The following is a 20,420-nucleotide window of genomic DNA, read 5'->3' as shown; positions in this document are numbered from 1 at the left end:
TTTGGTTTTTCGAGACAGGGTTTCTCTGTATAACAGCCCTGTCTATCCTGAAACTCACTCTGTAGACCAGGCTGACCTCAAAATCAACAGAGATCGTCTGCCTCTGCCTCCTGAGTGCTGGGACTAAAGGTGTCTGCCACCGCTACCCGGCTAGAAGAGGAATCTTAAATTAAATGTTTGTATCACAAAATTAGCAAGAAGTAAGAAAGCAGAAGGAAACTTGTGAGATGATGGCCAGGGAGCCACAGGCTGCAGTGATGGATCTTAGTTTGGTCCAGCTACTCACATTAAGTATGTCCAGCTTTAACATGCCAATCATACCTCCATAGAGAAGTCTTTTAAAAGAAGAAAGGAAAGCAAGTTTCAATTGACAGCACAGAAGCAAATGCAGTTTACAGTTTTATAAGTCACTGCTGATTTCTAATTACAGAGTGTGGCAGTGTGTGTGTCCAGTGGTTGGATAGCCGCCTGTAGCGCTAGAGCTGAACTGGGTGCAGGCTCAGCACGTGTTTGCTGATGACTTGACAGCCACTTATACATTCGAGGGGCTGTCTATCAACCAGAAGAAAGAGCCATGCTATGTAGCATTTCCAGATTTGGGTGATGTCAATATTTCTACCATGACTGATGTCAAGTTATCAGCCTGACATCACTGAACTTTGCTGGGAAGAGATGTGAGAAGAAGCTTGGAAGAGCTGCCTCTCGCACACCATTGGATCATTCTTAGTCTCCCTCAGGATTATGAACCCCTTTATAAATAGCAAACGGCCATGTAGTGCATGTGAGCAAACACAGGCTTAAATTACAGACATGTCCGTGATGTTTATCAGGATCCTGTTAGCTCAGGGACAGCTCTAGTCTTTTAATAAAGCCATGGCTGTCTGCCTCCTGAATCAACACTGACTCACATTGTCTCACACCGACCATATTTTGTGAATCAAAAGGCAGCATTTGGATTTGTGAAAAAGTAAAAATAGACATGGAGACAGGGAATGGAAATCTAAGTTTGTGTCTGTCTTTTGAATCCCTCTGGAGTCAGCATAGTTGGTGATTTCTAGATGGCAGGTGCAGTTTTAGGGTATAGTTTTTGCTTTGGAAGCCCATGAGTACCACTGGTCAGTTTTGTGGACTCCAGTAAATGGACAGATTAGTTACAATAAAATTAAAGGCACTAGAACGCAAGGACACAAGACAGCACTACCAAGTCTAGACGTTGGAATTTGGGTTAAAAATGGCTCAGATGGTAACAGTGCCTATTCCCCAGGTTGGGGCTTTTTCAGAAATCTACCCCTTGACCCCACCCCTAGAATCCTGGAATAGGTGAACAACTTAACAGGTAGCTATTTTTATATTCTGAGGGTCCTGGGTAAAAGTTTAAATGCAACAAATAATCTCAGTATTGAAAGAATTTGATGAATGCTTAGGTAAGTCAGGCCACCATCTACATTCATTAAGAAACCCAGCCCCACACAGAATATTCTTAATTAATGACAAATCAATAGCAAAAGTAATACTCTTTTTTTTTTTTTTACAAGACAACTACCTTCCAATATTAGATACAATTTTTATAGCCCTTTCGGAGCCTGTTAAGGAACATCCGAACCCCCTTAGATACTCGAGCACAATGTGTCCGTCCTATGAAAGTGTGTCTCACTTGGCTTGTTTCACTTTATCATCCCTAAGTCCCTTTTCATACATAACTCCATAACAACCCCCCAAAAGGCGATATAACAACCTTATCTCCACTGGTGTCTACTTGGCACCAGCCTGCCCTGACCTTAGACACAAGCCATTGTTAAGGGTATAACACATTTACATATTTTGCAATAAAACATCAGTTATTTGCATTACTGTGTCAAGTTTTATTTGATTCTTTCACCTAAAAATGACTCATTTTCCTTTCTTGTATTTTAAAAACCAACTACTCTAAGCTTGTTTGAGAATAATCAAAAATTGCCCATTTAGCTAGAAGTCATTTTCTTTTCAAAAGGCAAATGTTATTTAATCTTTCAGCTGTTCATTGTGCCATCATAAATACTTTCTTTTCAGCACAGTTGTGGGGACTGAAATGAGCCCACTAATTGCCTCCCATTTCGACTGACATGTGGTGGTTTAGTGGAAAGAGAACACAGCAGGGAGAAGGAAATAGGAGGCTGAGAAAATGAGAGCTAATTATTTCCACTGCCGCATGTCAGGCTCCGTGTCAGCCTTGTTTTTACAAACTGGAAGGTTTAGCACTAAATAAAACAAACTGGCGTCATGTTTTTATATACTGGCAGTGTCATGGAAGCAGCTGCACAGCTCAAAGACAATATAATGCCTGCGTTCGCATGGACACCATCTGACAGACACTGTGAGCCACGGCTAATGAGGATATCACAGTGGTGCCAAAGAGAAAGGTGCTGAATTATGTATGATTCTTCATCAGGGCGGCAATAGTCCTGTACATCATTATGAGACATTGTTTTGCTGGAGAGATTAAAACATTCTTAGTTCCAGACCCTGCAACCTATACACGCTGAAAGAGGTTATTAATGGAATTTTTAGGGAGACTTTCTTGTGGATTTCTTTTGGGTTGAAAAACCAATTTCATGGGACAAAGCCGCCATGGGTCATGACACTGTATAGATAAAGAAGAGAAGCAAATTAACCATACTTGTATTATCTCCCTTCCAAAGACGGCATAATAAAATATAGTGTAGCAGGGTTATACTTAATGATAAATAACCCAGGTGCTTTCCCAGGACATGCCACTCTCCTGCCTTTAACACAGCAGGTTCCAGCAGCTGAGCTGGATAATGGTGACACATGTAAAGGTGCCTCCAGAGGCCCCCACCAGCCACCGGCAGCACCCCCTACTTCTCACACGGCCATGACCAATATTATTTTTGTGGGTTTTGTTTTCATCTGGGATTGCTTATGCTTTGCGAGTCACTCGGTTGCTATGACTGCATCTTTCTCTCCCTGCTCTGGTTTCTCAGAAAGTTTATTCTGACCCCTCTAGTTTATATTTGAAAGTACTTCCTCAGTGGGTGGTTTTTATTTTTCTCCATTTATGGGAAGAGAGGAGCAGGTGGGGGTTTTGGAAGCCAGTGCCTCTAAGATTAAACTTGATGTATCTAGGACACGAATTCCAGTTCCATGAGGCTGGCTGTATTTCTCCGGTATCTGAGCCTTAGTTTCTTTATCCATAAAATGGGAACTGTATACGCTAGAACAGAGTAAGATCATAAGGGTTAGATCACATAAGTAGATCTCAAAACCATGATGTCAGAGGAATACATATGACTGGCAGCATAAATTTTAATCTGTGCAACATAAATGGAAACAGAGGCAGCCTCTGGTTGCTGGGAAGAGGGCTTGCCCGGGGAAGGGGACTTTCTAGGGGACTGGAGGTGTCTTACTTGCTTTGTTAGCTTCACAAGTATGGGTGACCTCTGCAGTTCAAACTCTGTGTTCTCATGACATGCAGATTGAACCTCAGTGCAAACATGCATTGTTTGTAAATGTCTGTATTCTTCAAAGAAAAGTAATCTAGAAAAGTTGACTTGGGGGTCACTTTCCTTCAGAAGGATCTGGAATGATCCTGGACTTGGATTTTTATTGTTGAAGATTAATCTATGGTGTTGATGGCCCCAATTAATTTGGTAGAGAAAAATACACATTGTCTCTGAATTCCCAGAACTTTAAAGTTTGGTATATGGTATATTTGTGCTATTTTAATATTTGGAGGTTTTTTTCCCTCTATTTGGAAAATCTACCACTATCTCAACTATTTTCTTCCATTCCTTCTCCCCTCCCTCTTTTTCTTTAGGGAGAAGGGATATCTATGTTTGGTGTCTTTTCAGCTAGTCTGGAACTCCAAGGAATTGTAAGCAGCTCACTAAGCATGTAATAGTGAGTTCTCACAAAGAGATACTTAATTTAGCACTAACTGAGTGTTGTTTAGGATTTTATCTCCATGGTGCAAGAATTCCTGTTATAGTTGGCCTATAACCTTGATACATAAAATTCTTCCACACAATTGGCAATCCTGGAGCAGTTGGTTGGGATGATTTCTTATCGTCCATCGGGCACACACTGGCTTCTAGAATTGTCCAGGTATCTCAGCAGGTGATCAGAGAAGTATCTGTGTCATGAGAAGCTAGTAGGATTCTCTGATTTTCCATATTCCAAAGCAAAACTTGCCCTGTCCCCAACAAAATACGGAGTGTCTCCTGCAGAACTACACAGGAGCACATCTGGGAGTTAATGGGCAGTTTCAAGGACTGTGTTTTGCTGTCCCGAATTCCAGAGTCCCAGCATAAACAGTTCCTGTGTTCAACCCTTCTGCTAAGCTAAGGCCTTAGTTCCCTGTGGGTCAGTAAGTGATGCTCTCTGGAATGGTACATCAGGATAAATCTTCCAGCCATGTGAATGTCATCCTAGGTGGGAATCTAGACTTGAAATTAAAACCCAGGGTAATAGGGACCTGCCTTGATTTTGCATCTGCAGCAAGGCTAGCTGGTTATCTCTGCTTTGGATAATCCTTTGCCAGCTGGGCTGGAGCTCATTGAGTCCAATGGCACCCATAAGTACTTGCAGCAATGACCTATTGCAATAATGGAGGAAAATCTGGCTGCGTTGAACTTCGTGGAGATGGGATTTTATTCTCTGTCTTGGATCCTTACAGATGAATTCAACAGGAGAATATGGACTGTCTGGAGTTTTGCCCCCCACCTCCCACTTTGTAAAATGGGACATCCTGGTACTGTTGCTTGCCCTTCATTAACTGGTAATGAGGGAAAGTTCAGGACTCGGAGAGGACATGCTGTGGTGGCTTAAATATAAAATGAAGCTATGATGTCTTTTTGTGTGTTTGTTTTTACTTTTGTTTTTTGAGACAGGGTTCCTCTGTGTAGCTTTGTAGACCAGGCTGCCCTCAAACTCAGAGAGATCCGCCTGCCTCTGCCTTGAGAGAGCTGGGGCTAAAGGTGTGCGCCACCACACTGCTCACGATGCCATGTCTCAAGGGATTGGTCCTTAGCTTAGAACTATTGGGAGGTGGTAGAACCTTTAAAGAGCTGGGCCTGGTGGGGGGCTTTCAGGTCATTGGAGACATACTCTCCAAGTGGACCCTTGGCTCCTAATCTCTCTTGTAATTCTAGGTCATGACATAAGAGGTTCTGCTCTGCCATAGCTCCCACTATGATGTGCTGCCCTACTATGGGCCCAAGGCAATGGCCAAATGATTATGGATGTGAACCCTCTAATTCTGTGAGCCAAAGCAAACCTTTTCTCTTTATAAGTTGATCCTATGGGATATTTATTATAGGGATGGAAGATGAACACAGGAGACCTGCTCTTCACAGCACCAAATGAGACTACACTAGGTCAAGTCTAAACTCAACTTGCCATTTGCTACTTCTGTGATCTCAGTCAAATTAGCTTACCCTTCTGTGCATCAGTTACCTTAACCAAAAAAGAGGCTATCTGGCTATCAATCACATTTAATAGCCACTGTACTTCCAGACATCTGGTTCTTGTTAGCAAGGCTGTATTGATGAGATGTTGAAGCAGGGGAGGACCAGATTAGTTTTATATATTCCATTTATAAAAGAAGATAAAAATGCATTCCTTCTATTTACTAGAACTTGTCATTGTGATACTGCCCACACTGGGTTTGAGACCAGCATGGGATACATGAATCCTTTTCTTGAAAAAAAAAATTATGTTTGTTGTCCTAAACATGGTGGTATACACCTGTAATACCAGCACTTGGGATGCAGGGGCAAGAATTGCTACAAGTTCAAGGCTGACATGTTCTACATAGGAAGTACTATGCCAACCAGGGCTCTCTAGTGAGATCAGAACCAAATAAAGAGAATTCTAAGTTTCAGAAAGATTACATCAGTTGGCTGTGATTAGGTGAAAGAACTCAGTGTAAGGAGGCAAGGCTTTAAACTCAGGGTCTTCTGCCTCGCCCCTTCTACCGTTTCTCCACAGCAATGGCTTAATATGTAATCTTTCCCCCAAGTTTGCATAATGATCTTTAGAAGGCTTAGTTCTCATAGCCAGGAGTGAGATGGTTTGCAGAAAGGAGTATTTTGAGGAGTCCTAGCACAGGACTGACTATGTAGCTGCCACCACTTGACAGAGTGAGGCCTGTGAAGATTGAGAGTTGTAGCCGGGCAGTGGTGGCCCACGCCTTTAATCCCAGCACTCGGGAAGCAGAGGCAGGCAGATCTCTGTGAGTTCAAGGCCAGCGTGGTCTACAAGAGCTAGTTCCAGTACAGGATCCAAAGTAATACAGGGAAACCCTGTCTCAAATCCCCCCCCCAAAAAAAAAGAAAAGAAAAATAAAAAAGCTTGAGAGTTGTTCTGAGTGCCACAGTCACTCTTTAATATCTCTCATTCAGTGTCAGCACTCAGGTTTATATTAACTTGAGTTTGTATTTACTCAAGCCAGTCATTCACCCTGGTAGGGTGAATGGTTTTAAATCAGGACCATGATATGGGCAGGCAACAGTGACATATAAAACCCCGCAGGAGCCTTGGGAATGTGTGGGACTGACACCTTTTTCTTTAAGAGAGGTCGCACGTAGCTCAGGCTGGCCCTGAGCCCCTGGGTGTGAGGATTACAGGTGTGCACTATCACACTGGCCTGCAAGATTTAACTCTTATTTAAGAAAAACTCAGCAGTCCCCTGGTGAGCCCCTTGATACATGTCATCTCAGCGTCTGTGTTTGTGTCCTGTGGGACTCAGTAACCACTGGCTACAGCCTGGAAGTTGTAGAAGACTCTCAAGGACACTTTAGGTCAATTTGAAAAGGAGCAGGATTTAGAGGATCCCTCTCGCTTTATGTGTGAGTTACTTTTCTTAACTAAGTGACGATGACATCAGAGATGCCGAAAAGCTCTAGAAGTTATATCACAGGACTGGCAAATTAAGACCTATGTCTCAGTTGAACCCCTCCTGTTCCCCCTCACCCAGCTTTGGAACAAGCAGTGCCCATCCTCTTTTGAGAGGGCTGACACCCTCCCTTATCAGTGAGTGCTTCTTGAGTAGAGCTGTATTGCTTCTGTGAGCATCTTCCTTTATGATTCAGTTAAGGAAAGCAAAAGACAAAATAAAAGGTGTAGCCCTATTATTTGGATTAGGGCTCCTGCAAGTTGAACTTTGGATAATGGTGGGCAGTAGATGTGGGGGCGAGGGGACCCTCTGGCCTCGTGGGTTGTATAAGTGAAGTCTCTAGGCTTTCTCCCTCGTACCTGTTGTTGACAGCTCATCTGATCTGTGGAGTTCAGCAGAACCACCAGTGAGCTGGATACCCTCTACTGGCTTCCCCATTGGAGTCCCCTCAGCCACCTTCCACAGTAGGAGTCCCACCACTGGTCAAGAAACACCAGGCAAACTCCTGAATCTGTCTGAGTCTCATTCTCCTCATCAATTGAAAGGGGAAATAAGCCTGATTTGCAGGATTATTATAGCTATCAAATAAAATAACGTGGTCTAACAGACAGCATGCCCACCACAGAGTAAGAACAGCAAGAGGCTCCGCCAGTGTGAGGAGATGGAGTGTTTTGTTGCAGTGACAAGAAATACCTGACCACAAAACCACCTTAAGGGTGGGCTCATGGTTCAAGAATACAGTCCGTCATGGATCATGGTAGGAAAGGCATGGTAGCAGGACATGAGGCAGCTGGTCACATTGTCTCTGCAGTCAGGAAGCAGAGATGAATGCTCTTGTTCAGCTCTCTTTGTACTTTTTATGCAGTCTGGGACCCCAACCCATGGCGTGGCAATATCCGTAGTTAAAGTGAGTTTTCCCATCTCAATCAGTGTGTCTAAATAATCCCTCACAGGCATGCCCAGAAAACTGTACTAACCAGTACGGGGCACGAGGTGTCACAGGAGCATCCTGTCAAAAGGGAATGCTGGAGTTATGAGACAAGAGTGAAGCAGAGGGAGTCTAGGCATCGTGTGTGGTCCAGTGCCTTGGACCAGCCCAATTCCCAAAGTCGAGAGGCAAAAGAAACAGAACCCAAAGCAGTTGCATCTTTTTAAAGTGCCTTATTCGGGCACTGCCTTAGGGAAGTTCTGTTTCAGAGAAGGGCAGCCATGACGACAGTCATTATCCTGCACAGTTAGCCCAGGGCCCCTGTGTTCTTAGAGCAGTGGCTCCAAAACAAAGAAATACTGAGAGATGAGAGACATGTCAGTTCTCCATTGTGCCTGTGGCTGATGTGACAAAGCAGGTTCATTTCACCACGTGGCCCTTTCCTCCTCTGATTGGCTTCCTGTGACTGTAGCTGGGCAATGAGGCTCTCCCATAGGTACAGGTACCAGCCCTGCTCAGCTCTGCAGGTCCTCCAGGGCCTGTCCCAAACCCCAGCCCTGGCTTCTTACTGAAGCCAGTGGGGTTTCTGCAGCCTCCTTGCTGCCCTTCTTGCCTGGAACCTGTGTCTGAACTTGCTCCAGGGAACAATCCAAGTCCACTGTCATGAAAGTGCTTTCCAGTCTCAACATGTGTGTTTGGTGTGATGTGCTTCATCCTTAACCCTTGGTTCTTCAAAAAATGTAAGAGACAATATCAATTTATAGTCCAGAGGTCAAATATGAATCGCATATGCATGCAATGCTTTATTTCTAAATGCTTTATACGCTAGTGGGGTTTGTATTGAAACCTCACATACCCACCTTGATCTAACTAGTAACATTTTACTCTGCTTACTTCATTTATCACTTATCTATCTCTCTAGCCATCTAAGCAATACTTATTTCATAATACATTTCAAAGTAACTTACAGGCATCAGAATACTTCTTCCTAAACATCTCAGTATGCTAGGATTCAGTAAGAAATGTATATAGCTTATGTCTACTGGTTTTGATTGGTGTGTACATACCCTTATGTTACCCTAAGCTCTGCCAATAGAGCCCTACCACTTCCAGAAAGTTCTCTCACATTCTTTCCATCTGAAGAAATAATCACTGTTCTGAAATTTTTTCAAGAGGAATGCTGTTGTCGGAAAATACACTTATTCATATATTCTTTCTTCTGTGTAATACTTCTTTCATCCACTTTGTTTTGCAAATGCACACATGTCTCCAAATGTATCAGTAATTTTTATATTGTCCAGCCTATGAATATACAGTAATCCTATTTCCTTTTTTATTAACATTAATCATTTTATTAACTATTAAGATAAAGATAAATCTTTTTTATTTCTTCTGTGTAAATACCTCTACAAGTAGAATTTATTAGTCACGGGTGTATGTTTACTTCTGTAATAAATTGCCAAAAAGGATTTCTGAAGTAATTAAACCATTTGTATTGCTCCAACAGAGCATGGGCATTCCAGTAGCTTCAAATTTTAACCAGCATTTGATAGTATCAGCCTTAGGCACTAGTATGTAATAGTAACTCCCTGAGGTTTGACCAATGATATACAGAACAATATAGTAGTGTTGCTGTAAATTTGACTTGCCATCATTAAAAATTGAGTAGTTTCACAGAAGAATCCAAATTTCTAGCTTTCATAAAACCTTGAAGACTCTAGCAAAACTGGACTCATATTCCTACATGGGAACAATCAGTAGATGCTGGGCAATGGCTATGATTTTAGGGCAACTGCCCAGATCTCCAGGGTTCCTATGCCTCCCATAATTACTCTGCTGTCAGTTACCATATGTCACATCTGCAGTGTTGTTGTCATCCTTAAGAGGACAATGAGCTGAGTCCTCAACCCATACCATTATCAGGTCTAGGAAATGGAGGTAGGTGGATCAAGAGGACTATATGGTAAAAGAAAAGAAAAAGAAGAAATACAATTTTTATACCAATGATAAAATGTCTTTGTAACATTTAATATTTATATTACATGGATCTGTTCTGAAAGGCTATATCTTAAGGTTCCATAATGTAACTGTCTGGGTTTACTCACATTTATTTTCTGCCTGGCCCCTTTAGAATTTTAAGCTTGCAACTCCTATAATAAAACATTTCAAACTGATCAATTATGTCTCAAGGCTACACTAACTGGGGGTTATCAGATATACAAAAGGATCTAATTTCATGTCCTCTTTTGAAAAAGGAAAAATGAAACACTCCCACACTACTTCATTTTAGAATACTTTAGGTGTTATAACACACTAAAACAAAAAAAAAAAAAAAAAAGAGATTTCACTCTCTCAATTCTGTAATTTTGCTTTTAATTCCAGGACTGTAAATGGAAAATGTATATGGAGATGGATGGGGATGAAATTGCAATAACCTACATAAAAGATGTGACTTTCAACACAGGCCTCCCTGATGCAGAGATTCTAAAGATGACAAAGGTAAGGGTCTATTTGCAGCTCAAAAGCTCTTCTGAATTCACAGATCTCAAACAAAGACATTAGAATACCCCAGCAGTGGGCTTCTGTGCTCCTGGACACTCACATCAGGTCATTCTCAAGCTGCCTTTTGCAAGGCACATTTTATTTAGCAGATTGAGAGAATATTTTTTTGTTGTTGTTAAAATCCCACTTATGCTGTGTGAACTAAAAAGCACTGCAAACAAGAAAAGTTATCATTTAAGTTTTCTTTAATGCTACGTCTCTTTGTTTATTAAAGAAAATGTTATCAATGAAAACATTTACTTCAAACTGGACTGAGTTAAACTTTGAAAGACAGGCTTGTGATGATGAAGACTTCATGTTTTCACCTTCACTGCTGGTAATGTGCATGCTGGACAGTGGTTCTACCCCTGAGCTGCATCCCCAGCGCACTCTATTGAGCTTCTAGAAGGACTGGGATAAGGCTGTTTGTGGGACATGTGCTGTGGTTCTGTAGTTTCTGTAAGTTCCCACCAGAAGTTCCTCTGTATTTGGAGAGCATGGTACTAGTCCAGAGTCACTGGGAACCCTGAAGAAAATCCAATAGAAATGCTTAACTTGCTCCTCAGAATGGAAAAAAAAAAAAAAAATCAGTTTTTTCCCAACCACATCCCAGAAAGGACAGAGGACCCATATGGTGGTGCAACTATGATCCCAATACTTGGGAGACTAAGGCAGGATCATTAGCTAACTCTGTGCCAAGCAAGACTACACAGCCAAATCCTATCTCAAATAAATAAATAAATAAATAAATAAATAAATAAATAAATAAATAACACAGAAAACCATAGGAGATCAAGACTACCATCTCCCATCAGTCAAAGATATCGATTGCAAATGATTAAAAACAGCAAGGCCCAAGATACAAGTGTGTTGTAAGACAGCATGATTTTATGATAACCTGATATTCTGTCCCTGTTTGCAAATTGTGTATGGCACAACTGACCTCACATGGCAGCACAGGCTGTCTTCTGATACTATGCCGTCCTGACTTCTGTGTTTCAGCCACCGTTTGTAATGGAGAAGTGGATCATAGGAATAGTGGCCGATCAGACTGTGGAGTGCACAGTCACATATGAGGTGAGCCCCTGAAGACAGAGGCTAGGAGTTTCGCCCTCTATTAGTGAGCAGGGATTTTTCTGATCTCTCCAAGTGCTTACAGGCTAGTACATGGATTTATTGGAAGGGGAATTACATACCAGCATGCATATACACTTTGTGTTCAATCGATAGTTATCTAATGAAAGAATAGGTGAAGTGTTACCCCAAATTCTATCATGTTATCTTCCTTCCTAACACTCAGAGAAATTGCATTCATCTTTCTTTGTATATGCATGCTGGTGTGCATGGGTTGCACAGAGTTGGGGACATTTGAAGATACTAGTATATGTCTTCCATTGGTAGGGTATCTTTCATTAATTTAAGGCAGTTTAGTTAAGGATTCACCATCAACCAGGGACTGTTAAGAGGCAAGTATACCTGCCCTGTCTCCAAGCCTCAGGTAAATACTGAAAAATGGGCAATGCTTCATTTGGCAGTAGGGAAACAGGCTGGGAAAGAGAAAGGCTCAGGGATGCTCTGTGTCAGTTGATGTACTCACACCCATGTCTTCCCTCTGGAAATTGTGTCTCTTCCCTGCCGCCCCCCCCCCCCCCGTGAACTTCACAGAGGCTGCAGTAAGACTCCCTGAGACTGCATTTTGCATTCTGCTGCCTTGAGATGGTTTTCTGAGTTACCACAGTCTAGCTTTTTAGAATCAGAGACCCACTCTGTCAGCCTCACTCTACAGCCTGCAAGGCAATAGGTGACAGCAGTACTGATACCTGTTAGCTGGCCCTTGCCTCTCAGGAAAAGTCCCCTTTTAACCAGTTAGAGCTCTGTCTGCTGCAGACAAGTCTGCAGACAGGCCACACCCTGCCTCTTGCTGCTTCTCCTTCTTACTGCCCTTCCTCTCCTCCCCTTCCCTCCACCTCTCCCTCTCTCTCCCCCTTCCTTTCTCTCATTTTCTTCTTCTCTTCCTCCTCCTTGGACTCCGTGATAATAAATCATTTTCCAGTTTTTAAAGATTTTTTTTTCTTTCTTTCTCTCCTCTTCTTCCCCTTCTTTTTTGACACAAGATCGTTCCATGTAACCCTGTCTGGTCTCCAACTTGCTATGTAGACCAGGCTGGCCTTGAACTCCCAGTGATCCATCTACCTCTGCCTCCTGAGTGCTGGGGTCAAAGGTGTGTACCACTAACAACATATTTTCATAACTGTATTGAATCCTAGAGACTGCTTTTTATGGGGACCCAAGGCTACTTATTGTTCTTTTGCTGCAGCTGATGCCTATAAAACACAAACATGAGACTCAGCGCCCACGTGGAGTTTATTGAGAGAAGGGAGAGAAAGGGGGTTAGCTGGTGGCCAACCGAAAGCAGGAGAGAGAGAGAGACAGAGAGAGAGGGGAAGAGAAGGGGAGAGAGAGGGAGAGAGAGTAAGAGGGGGCAGAGAGAGAGAGGCCAGAGAGAGAGGGGGGGCCAGAGAGAGACGCTTGTCGCACTTGCTTTAAAGGGGGGCTTGCGTATGCATAACTGAGTCCTCTGGCAGCCAGGTAAAGCTTGACGTAGTGATGACATGGCCATGAGTGTCCCGCCCATCGTCGGGCAGGGTCAGCTGGCTGCTAGTTCCTAATACTTACATGCCAAGCCAGTGTTGCACTGAGCTATCCCACAGACCAAGAGACTGTACTCTAAGGAGTATCTGGTGATCAGGGCTTCTTCAGGGTAAGCACTGCCTGTCACCTTGATCTACTACCTCTCCTGCTCCTGGATCTCTTCACCCTCCATCCCCTCTCACCGTGCACCTGCCCCCTCACTCACCTGTGACAGCCTCACTTCATTCTGTTCCCTATGTCCCCTTGGGCCAAAGGTGCACTTAAGCAAAACAGGGGTCAGGATTCATTTAGTCAATAAAGCATTTTTTTTCCCAAATATAAAAAAGAAAACACTTTTTTTTTTCAAGACAGGGTTTCTCTGTGGCTTTGGAGGCTGTCCTGGAACTAGCTCAGGAGACCAGGCTGGCCTCAAACTCTCAGTGATCCACCTGCCTCTGCCTCCCAAGTGCTGGGATTAAAGGCATGCACCACCAATGCCCAGCAACAATCCTGTTTTTGAATACTGTAATATAATAAGTAGAAAGGGGTATAGGATGGGGAAAGAGAGGAAGGAAGAAGGAAAAAATATAGAGTTCATTATGGGAAAAGTGGTTAAAATGTCCTTTTTATTCAAATTCACTAATTTAGGCAAATGGCATAACATGCATTTTCCCTTCCCATTTTACAAATGACCGTGGGTTTCTTGAACTTTTTTTTTTTTTTAAACAGAGTGATGTTAGAACTCCAAAACTCACTAAGCATGTCCACTCGATTCAGTGGAATAGAACAAAGCCTCAGGATGAAGTGAAAGCCGTCCAGCTTGCCATTCAGACTGTGTTCTCCAACTCGGATGGCAACCCTGGCAGCAGATCTGACTCAAGTAAGTTAGCATCCAAGTACAGCACCTGCACCGGAGTCCAGAATGTTAGTTATGACATTCCCATGACAGAGAGAGTGCCAGGCAGTAGGTGGCAAAGATGTCTAAGAGTATTTCCCTCTTAGTTTTACCATACTGTTTCTTCAAAGTTGTTCCTAATTCTTTAAGAATGTTGTAGATATGTACAATATACTTTGATCATATTGACCCCATAATGTTGGTTTTATAAGTAGATTATGGAGTTGTATTTATAGACATCAGTGTGAGCACATCGTACAAATTTAGTATCTGGATAACTATAATGATGAAAAGTAGCTATGTTACACTGCAGTGACAAGAAGGTCAGCTTGTTTGGCTTCTGAAAGTGTATCTGTAAATAAAGATGTGAGTCTGGAGCTCACATTCCTACAAAGCCACTGCTCTCACCAGACTTCTTGCCATTTCTTTTTCATTTTGGCAGAATCTTATGTAAACTATGTTCATACAGCTGAGGATGACCTTGAACTTCTGATTCTTCAGGCTCTGCCTCTAAAGTATTAGAATTATGGGCATGGGCCACCACACCCAGTTTGGTGGGATGCTAGGGATGGAGTCAGGGTTAGGCAAGCACTCTACCAACTGACATACATCCAAAGACTTCTTGAGTCTTGAATACCAGTGACAAAGCATGGCAGTGATGGAGGAAGGGAGTTGGGGAGAGGAGAAGGATGAACAAAACAGGAGTAAAGTGGAAAGGAGATGATGAGATGGTTCAGCACAATGGCTCAGCATAGAAAGGCCCATAAGTCTGACTGACTTGTATATGTTGTCCTGTAATCTCCACACAAATGTGACATGTACTCTCTCTCTCTCTCTCTCTCTCACACACACACACACACACACACACACACACACACACACACACACACACTAAATAATAATTTTAAAAGTTTAAGAGAGGGGGGCTGGAGAGATGGCTCAGAGGTTAAGAGCACTGGCTGTTTCTACCAGAGGATTTGAGTTCAATTCCCAGCAACCACATGGTGGCTCACAACCACCTATAATGAGATCTGGTGCCCTCTTCTGGTGTACAAGCATGCATACAGATAATTGTATACATCATAAATAAATAAAATCTTTAAAAAAAAAAGTTTAAGAGAGGCAGTAAATCGAAAAGCTTCAATGTATGTGATAGATATTGGGGATAATAATTTTAAAAATTGAGAAAAGCATAGGAGGTCAGCTGACTGGTCACAAAATTGGCCATTATTTGGTGAACTCAAGCAAAGATTCTTATCCTCGACTTGTAGGCTCAGGAACTCTCATAACTGTAGAACTGAGACAAACATGTTGAAGGTGCCTGTATACAAAGTAATAATGCAGTTCCCTCTTAACCATGAGACAAAGCACACCGGAAATGCTTGCTTTCTAATCAACACTTCTTTTTCCCCAAGGGAAATGGATTTTTGTAACCAAATACCAGAAGGCTCTTTGTCAAGCATGGAGACAAAGGCATGTGACACTCTAACTTACTGTCTCCAATGGCAAGTGTTACTGAGTTATGACAGTCTATGTTGACACTATAAGACCTGACTTGCCAAGCAGAACTAATATTCTTAGATGGCCACCAGCCAGGATGGACAGAATCCTGAAGGACATTCAAAAGCCATCAACAAATTATTTGACATCATGCCAGGTCTGATCACCTTTGTCAACGGAGTCCCCTGATGGTTATTTGCTTATATTGTTTTGTAAATAACCATCAGGGGACATTGTTACCACCAGGTTAGGCTTGGGATTTTGTCAAGACCCTGTCAGGCATTTTTTAGGGCATGCTATTCTGCTAAGGTTATTCTTGTGTGACTACCTCTAAACTCATTCATGTGTGTTAAGTCTGTGTATCTTCCCGGGTATGTCTGCTATAATCCTTTACATACTTCTTTTAGCTGTGTATGTTAGATCACCCCTGAAGTCACAGCACCCAGGGGACTAAAGCAGGAGGACCAGTGCAAGATCAAGGTCATCATAGGCTATATAGTAAGTTCTCAGAGACCACAAGAGAAGGACTTCTCTCTAATAACTAATGATTGTGGGGCACATTTTACTTCTGTAGCACTATGTGCCTGTCTGATCCCTATAACTGCCCTGTGAAGCCAGTGAAACTCTATAATTCTGCTGTATTTTCTCTTCTGTGAGGCTAGTTTTCCCATTTCCAAATTTATATTACACAAAATGGCTGCCAGTGACTTCTAAGTTGCACATGGTTCAAATTCTTCCATGCTGAGAGTCACAAACATTTTTTTTCAATCATGTATGGGGCTACTTCCTCCAATCACCAGGATGTGATGGTGGCAGGTAACAAAGCACAAGGCTGGGGCAGGGGTCGGTCATATTGTGACCATAGTGTTCCCTTCCCAAAACAGGACACTGCCCAGACCCCTATTGGTGTCCTTTACATCTTCTAAGCAGAGTCTTTAAGAAAGTAAATTACGTTTTCTTTAAAGCTGTGCACTGAAAAATTCAGTGCCCTCCACTTCCTATTGGAATTGCTCCAGACTGTTTCCCTCTGGAGAGCTGCATGCGGCTTCCTACGGTTTTCAGCTTGTGCATCTCCCTTCTGTCTTCCTCCACTCTCTTTTTACTCACTCTTCCAACGTGATGTGAAGACGGGAAATCACCTGCCAGTAGCAGAAAACCCAGTTTCAACTGGCTTACCTCAGTGGGTCTCACAGTTTGGTCCTGCAAGATCCTCTGTGACCCTGTCAGAGATGCACACTTTCTGACCCATCTCCAGACAAACCAATCAGATATCCCAGGGGTCCAGAACCAGCCCTCTGCATTTTAAGGAACCCTCAAAATCCCTGAAACACTGATTTAAATGAGTAAAATATATTGTCTTCCATCACTAAAAGTCCAAAGTTGATGTAGGCTCTGGAGGCAGTACGACAAATAAGTTTGACTATGAGCTCTTAAGGGATGACCTCTTTCTTTCTTGCCATAACCACTGTGCCGCCTTTGCCTACAGCCAGTGCTGCTGTGTCTGGCTGTCCTACAGAGTGATTCCTGAAAGCACCAGGTGCATATTTGGTAGAACAGCCCTCCCAGGATCCAGCAGACCACACCAGGTCCTTTGCTGGCATCTGTGTGTCTGCCATGGGCAGAAGAGGCCCAGCTTCCTTTGACACACATGGCTGCAGACGAGCTCAAACTCAGGCCTCACAGAAGCTAAAACTGTAGAGAAGTAACAGTTCAGCAAGACGGTGTTGTGATGCTAGTATCTCATTCCTTGTAGGTGAAGTTCCTAATACAGTTGGAATCATGGCAGCAGAAATAGAAAAATGCCAACCGCATTACATGTTCCTAAGACAATTTACCTTAGTAGTAAAGAGAAAGGTCTATTTACCTAGCCTGGAACTTTCATGAATGGCACGCTCCCAAGCAGCCTTGAGACTGCTTTCCTGAGCCAGTCTTATGAGTTAGGGATTCAGGCTTGTGGCATGGAAGATGCTCATTTCAATTTCCCCTGCAGGTGCGGACTGCCAATGGTTAGACACCCTGCGCTTGCGGCAGATTGCATCCCACACTTCTCTACAGCGTTCCCAGAGCAACCCCATCCTGGGGTCCCCTTTCTACTCCTACTTTTCCAACCAGGATTCCTATGCTGCCGCGGTGAGGCGGACACAGACGCCTGTGAAGTACCAGCAGATCACACCCATCAACCCTTCCAGGAGCTCCTCCCCGACACAGTACGGGCTGACCAAAAACTTCTCCTCCCTGCACCTCAACTCCAGGGACAGCGGCTTCTCCAGCCTCAACACCGACAGCTCCTCCGAGAGGGGCCGCTACTCAGACCGCAGCAGAAACAAATACGGCCGCGGGAGTGTATCCCTCAACTCTTCCCCCAGGGGAAGGTACGGTGGGAGAAGTCAGCATTCTGCACCTTCGCGGGAAAGGTATTCTGGAAAGTTCTACAGGTTTCCCCAGTCAGCGCTGAACACTCATCAGTCCCCTGACTTCAAGAAGAACCCGAACGACCGCCGTGTGCCCAGGACCATCCCCGGGATGCCTCTGCACCCCGAGGCTGCCTCCAAAGCAGGCGAGGAGGAGAGCAGGGTGAGCGAAGGGGGCTGGACTAAAGTGGAGTACCGGAAGAAGACCCACAGGCAACTTCCGGCCAAAACTGGCAAGGAGAGAACGCGGGGCAACTACCGCGGGCGGAGGAACTTTTGACGGCGGCATGAGTCAGGTGGGCTTTTCCAAGCGGGTTCTGCGGTGGGTTGTGCAATGGACTTTTGGTAACAAGACATCTGCAAAACCAAAAAAGACGGATAGGAAACACCTTTGAATTGAAAGGACAGCCAGAGCAGGGCCACGATTACAGTCTTTGGTTGACTAGTGGTGAGTGGCAATTAAATTTGACAATACCTGCCCATGTTTCGTACCTCTGAATTAATATTGAAGCGGGAAGGGCTGTGCCATTTACTCCACGCTGGGCACATTCTCCTTAGCAGACTTGGGACCAGGATAAAGCTGGTGGAGGCCGCACAAAAATCAAATTTCTAGGTGAAAACCGGAATTGTCTTATTTTCGCTTTCATCTAAGGTTCCAAGATGGCTCAAGCAAGGCACTGTGGCTGATCCTTTATTTAAAAATTGGGTATTTTGTTCATCATGAATTTTTTGCATTTTTTTAACTACTGCGATAAAATATCGTTTATCTTGATTGCTGAGGGATTTTTAAAATGCCTCCCTAAATTTTGTGCCCAAGGCAACTGCCTCACTCATCTCAACCCTGTTAGTATTTATTTTAGTGAGATATTCATGTTTCTGTCGTGGTCAGAACTGAAGTGATTTGGGTTGTCATTTTTAGGTAATAAAAAAGATTATTGACATTAATGTTGATTGTATGGTATTTATCTCATTCATTGTGGTTCATCCAACAAAATGTCTAAATGGCCTGGAGTTTTGTGGCTGGTTCCTTTCCTGAGTTCCCTGGACTCTAGTTGAGTATTAGTTTCGACCTTCACCGGAACGGAGAGAGGGAAGGCAGTCCATATAGCATCCTTGGGATGTCAGACTCTAAATTCCAAAAAAAAAAAAAAAAAAAAAAAACACCAATCAGATGGAGCAAGATAATACCATCTCAAGCTAAAAGCCAGAGAAATTACCATTAGCCTTGTTAGAGGAAGCCAGTAAACACCAGCCTTTGCAGCAAGTCGGTGTGGAGCAGCTGGGAGTTAAGAGGAGGCTGCTGTGTGTAGTCTAGAGCAGGAAGCTTGTGGCACACTAGGAGATGAGGATGGGATATGAATGAAGCACCGTGAAATGCTTCCATTGTGCAAGTCAGGAAGTCAGGTTGACAACAAACCTATTATGCGTCAAGTAGATGAACGCCACTCTCCCTCCATATGCTAAGATCCTGTTCAGATTCACTGGTACTAAACACTACTGCCCTTTGGTCTGTCCAAGATTCTTGATGCCCTGTGGGAATCCAGATGACTCGTGGGTGTTCCACAGGGTTGAATTCTCTTCTTCTATTAAAGAAAGTAGGCTTCACCATATGTATGCATGCTTCAGTACAGTACTTGGGGTCTGCTGGGATTGTCAAGCAGTTAAAGTCAAGATGGAAATGACTTTCATTTACAAGGAAAACTGTCATGGTCTAACTGTTGAGTTAGTAACGTAATTTCATTGACCATTTGCAAAGCAATGGGTGTGTAAATCAAGATCAGTTTGGTGGGTGTGAGGTACTCATTTTCATCGTGGCTGACCAACTTGTAAACCTTTCGTCTTCTCCACTGGAATCTTTCCTATGGAGCCAAGCTTGTTTCCAGGTCTCCGCCCCCCTCCCCTTTGGCATTTCCTCATGCTTAAACAACAGCAAGAAAAAGGACTTGTGCAAAGTGCCATCTCAATATTGCTGTTTCCAAATAGGCAGGGCATTCTTAGAGAATCTTTGGATAAATAGCTGATGCAGTCTTGAATCAGTCACTCTGGAGGGAATACAAAGTATGGCATGAATTAGTACAACACATACACAGAGTGGGGACATGTTGACACTTCCAGTTTAAAAGGTGCTATGCAAATGACCTGCTTGTGTTATGCTCCTTGCCGCCATCTTGCATTTGTGGATCCTGACTTAGAAAAATACAAACTGGCATTAAATGATTGCATGTTCTCAGCCTTTTTTTGTACAGTGATTAAAAAAAAAAAATGTTACTGCAGCAGCCCACCAAACTGACCACTTTGTAATGTCTCCTGGAAAAATACTTGTCAGCATCAATGCTTCCAGTCAAAATCAAAACAAGAACAGCTGCAGTCTGGTTTTGGGTTGTAAAGAAGGAAAAAGAGTTAGATTGCTTTTCTGGCTTCTCTCTCTCCCTCTTTCTCTCTCTCTCTCCTTCCCCCCTCTCTCTATCCACCTCTCTCTCTTCCCCCCACCTCTTTTAATGATGCTTAGTCATCAAACATCATTCACCAGGTTAGAAGATGAAAGTTAAGAGCAGAACAAGAGCTAACAGGATATGCATCATCAAAATAACTGCCAAAACAGATTTTTAAAAAATAGCAGCC

The 20,420-nt window shown here is 43.3% G+C and overlaps 1 protein-coding gene across 3 annotated transcripts in view; it reads left to right on the top strand.

Moving 5' to 3' along the window:
* The window catches only part of Map3k20 (mitogen-activated protein kinase kinase kinase 20), a 152,461-nt gene extending 133,718 nt beyond the window's left edge, over positions 1 to 18,743 (top strand). For all 3 annotated transcript variants that reach the window (XM_051184475.1, XM_051184477.1, XM_051184476.1), the window contains exons 17-20: positions 10,203 to 10,319; positions 11,364 to 11,438; positions 13,722 to 13,872; positions 17,378 to 18,743. In XM_051184475.1, the coding sequence (XP_051040432.1) occupies positions 10,203 to 10,319; positions 11,364 to 11,438; positions 13,722 to 13,872; positions 17,378 to 18,078 (1,044 nt within the window). In that variant the 3' untranslated portion in view covers positions 18,079 to 18,743. The remainder of the gene's footprint in view (positions 1 to 10,202; positions 10,320 to 11,363; positions 11,439 to 13,721; positions 13,873 to 17,377) is intronic.
* Positions 18,744 to 20,420: the final 1,677 nt, after the last annotated feature.

This window comes from Phodopus roborovskii, unplaced genomic scaffold (genome assembly GCF_943737965.1).
Source record: "Phodopus roborovskii unplaced genomic scaffold, PHOROB, whole genome shotgun sequence".
NCBI lineage: Eukaryota > Metazoa > Chordata > Mammalia > Rodentia > Cricetidae > Phodopus > Phodopus roborovskii.
This window is presented reverse-complemented; position numbering and strand designations above follow the sequence as displayed.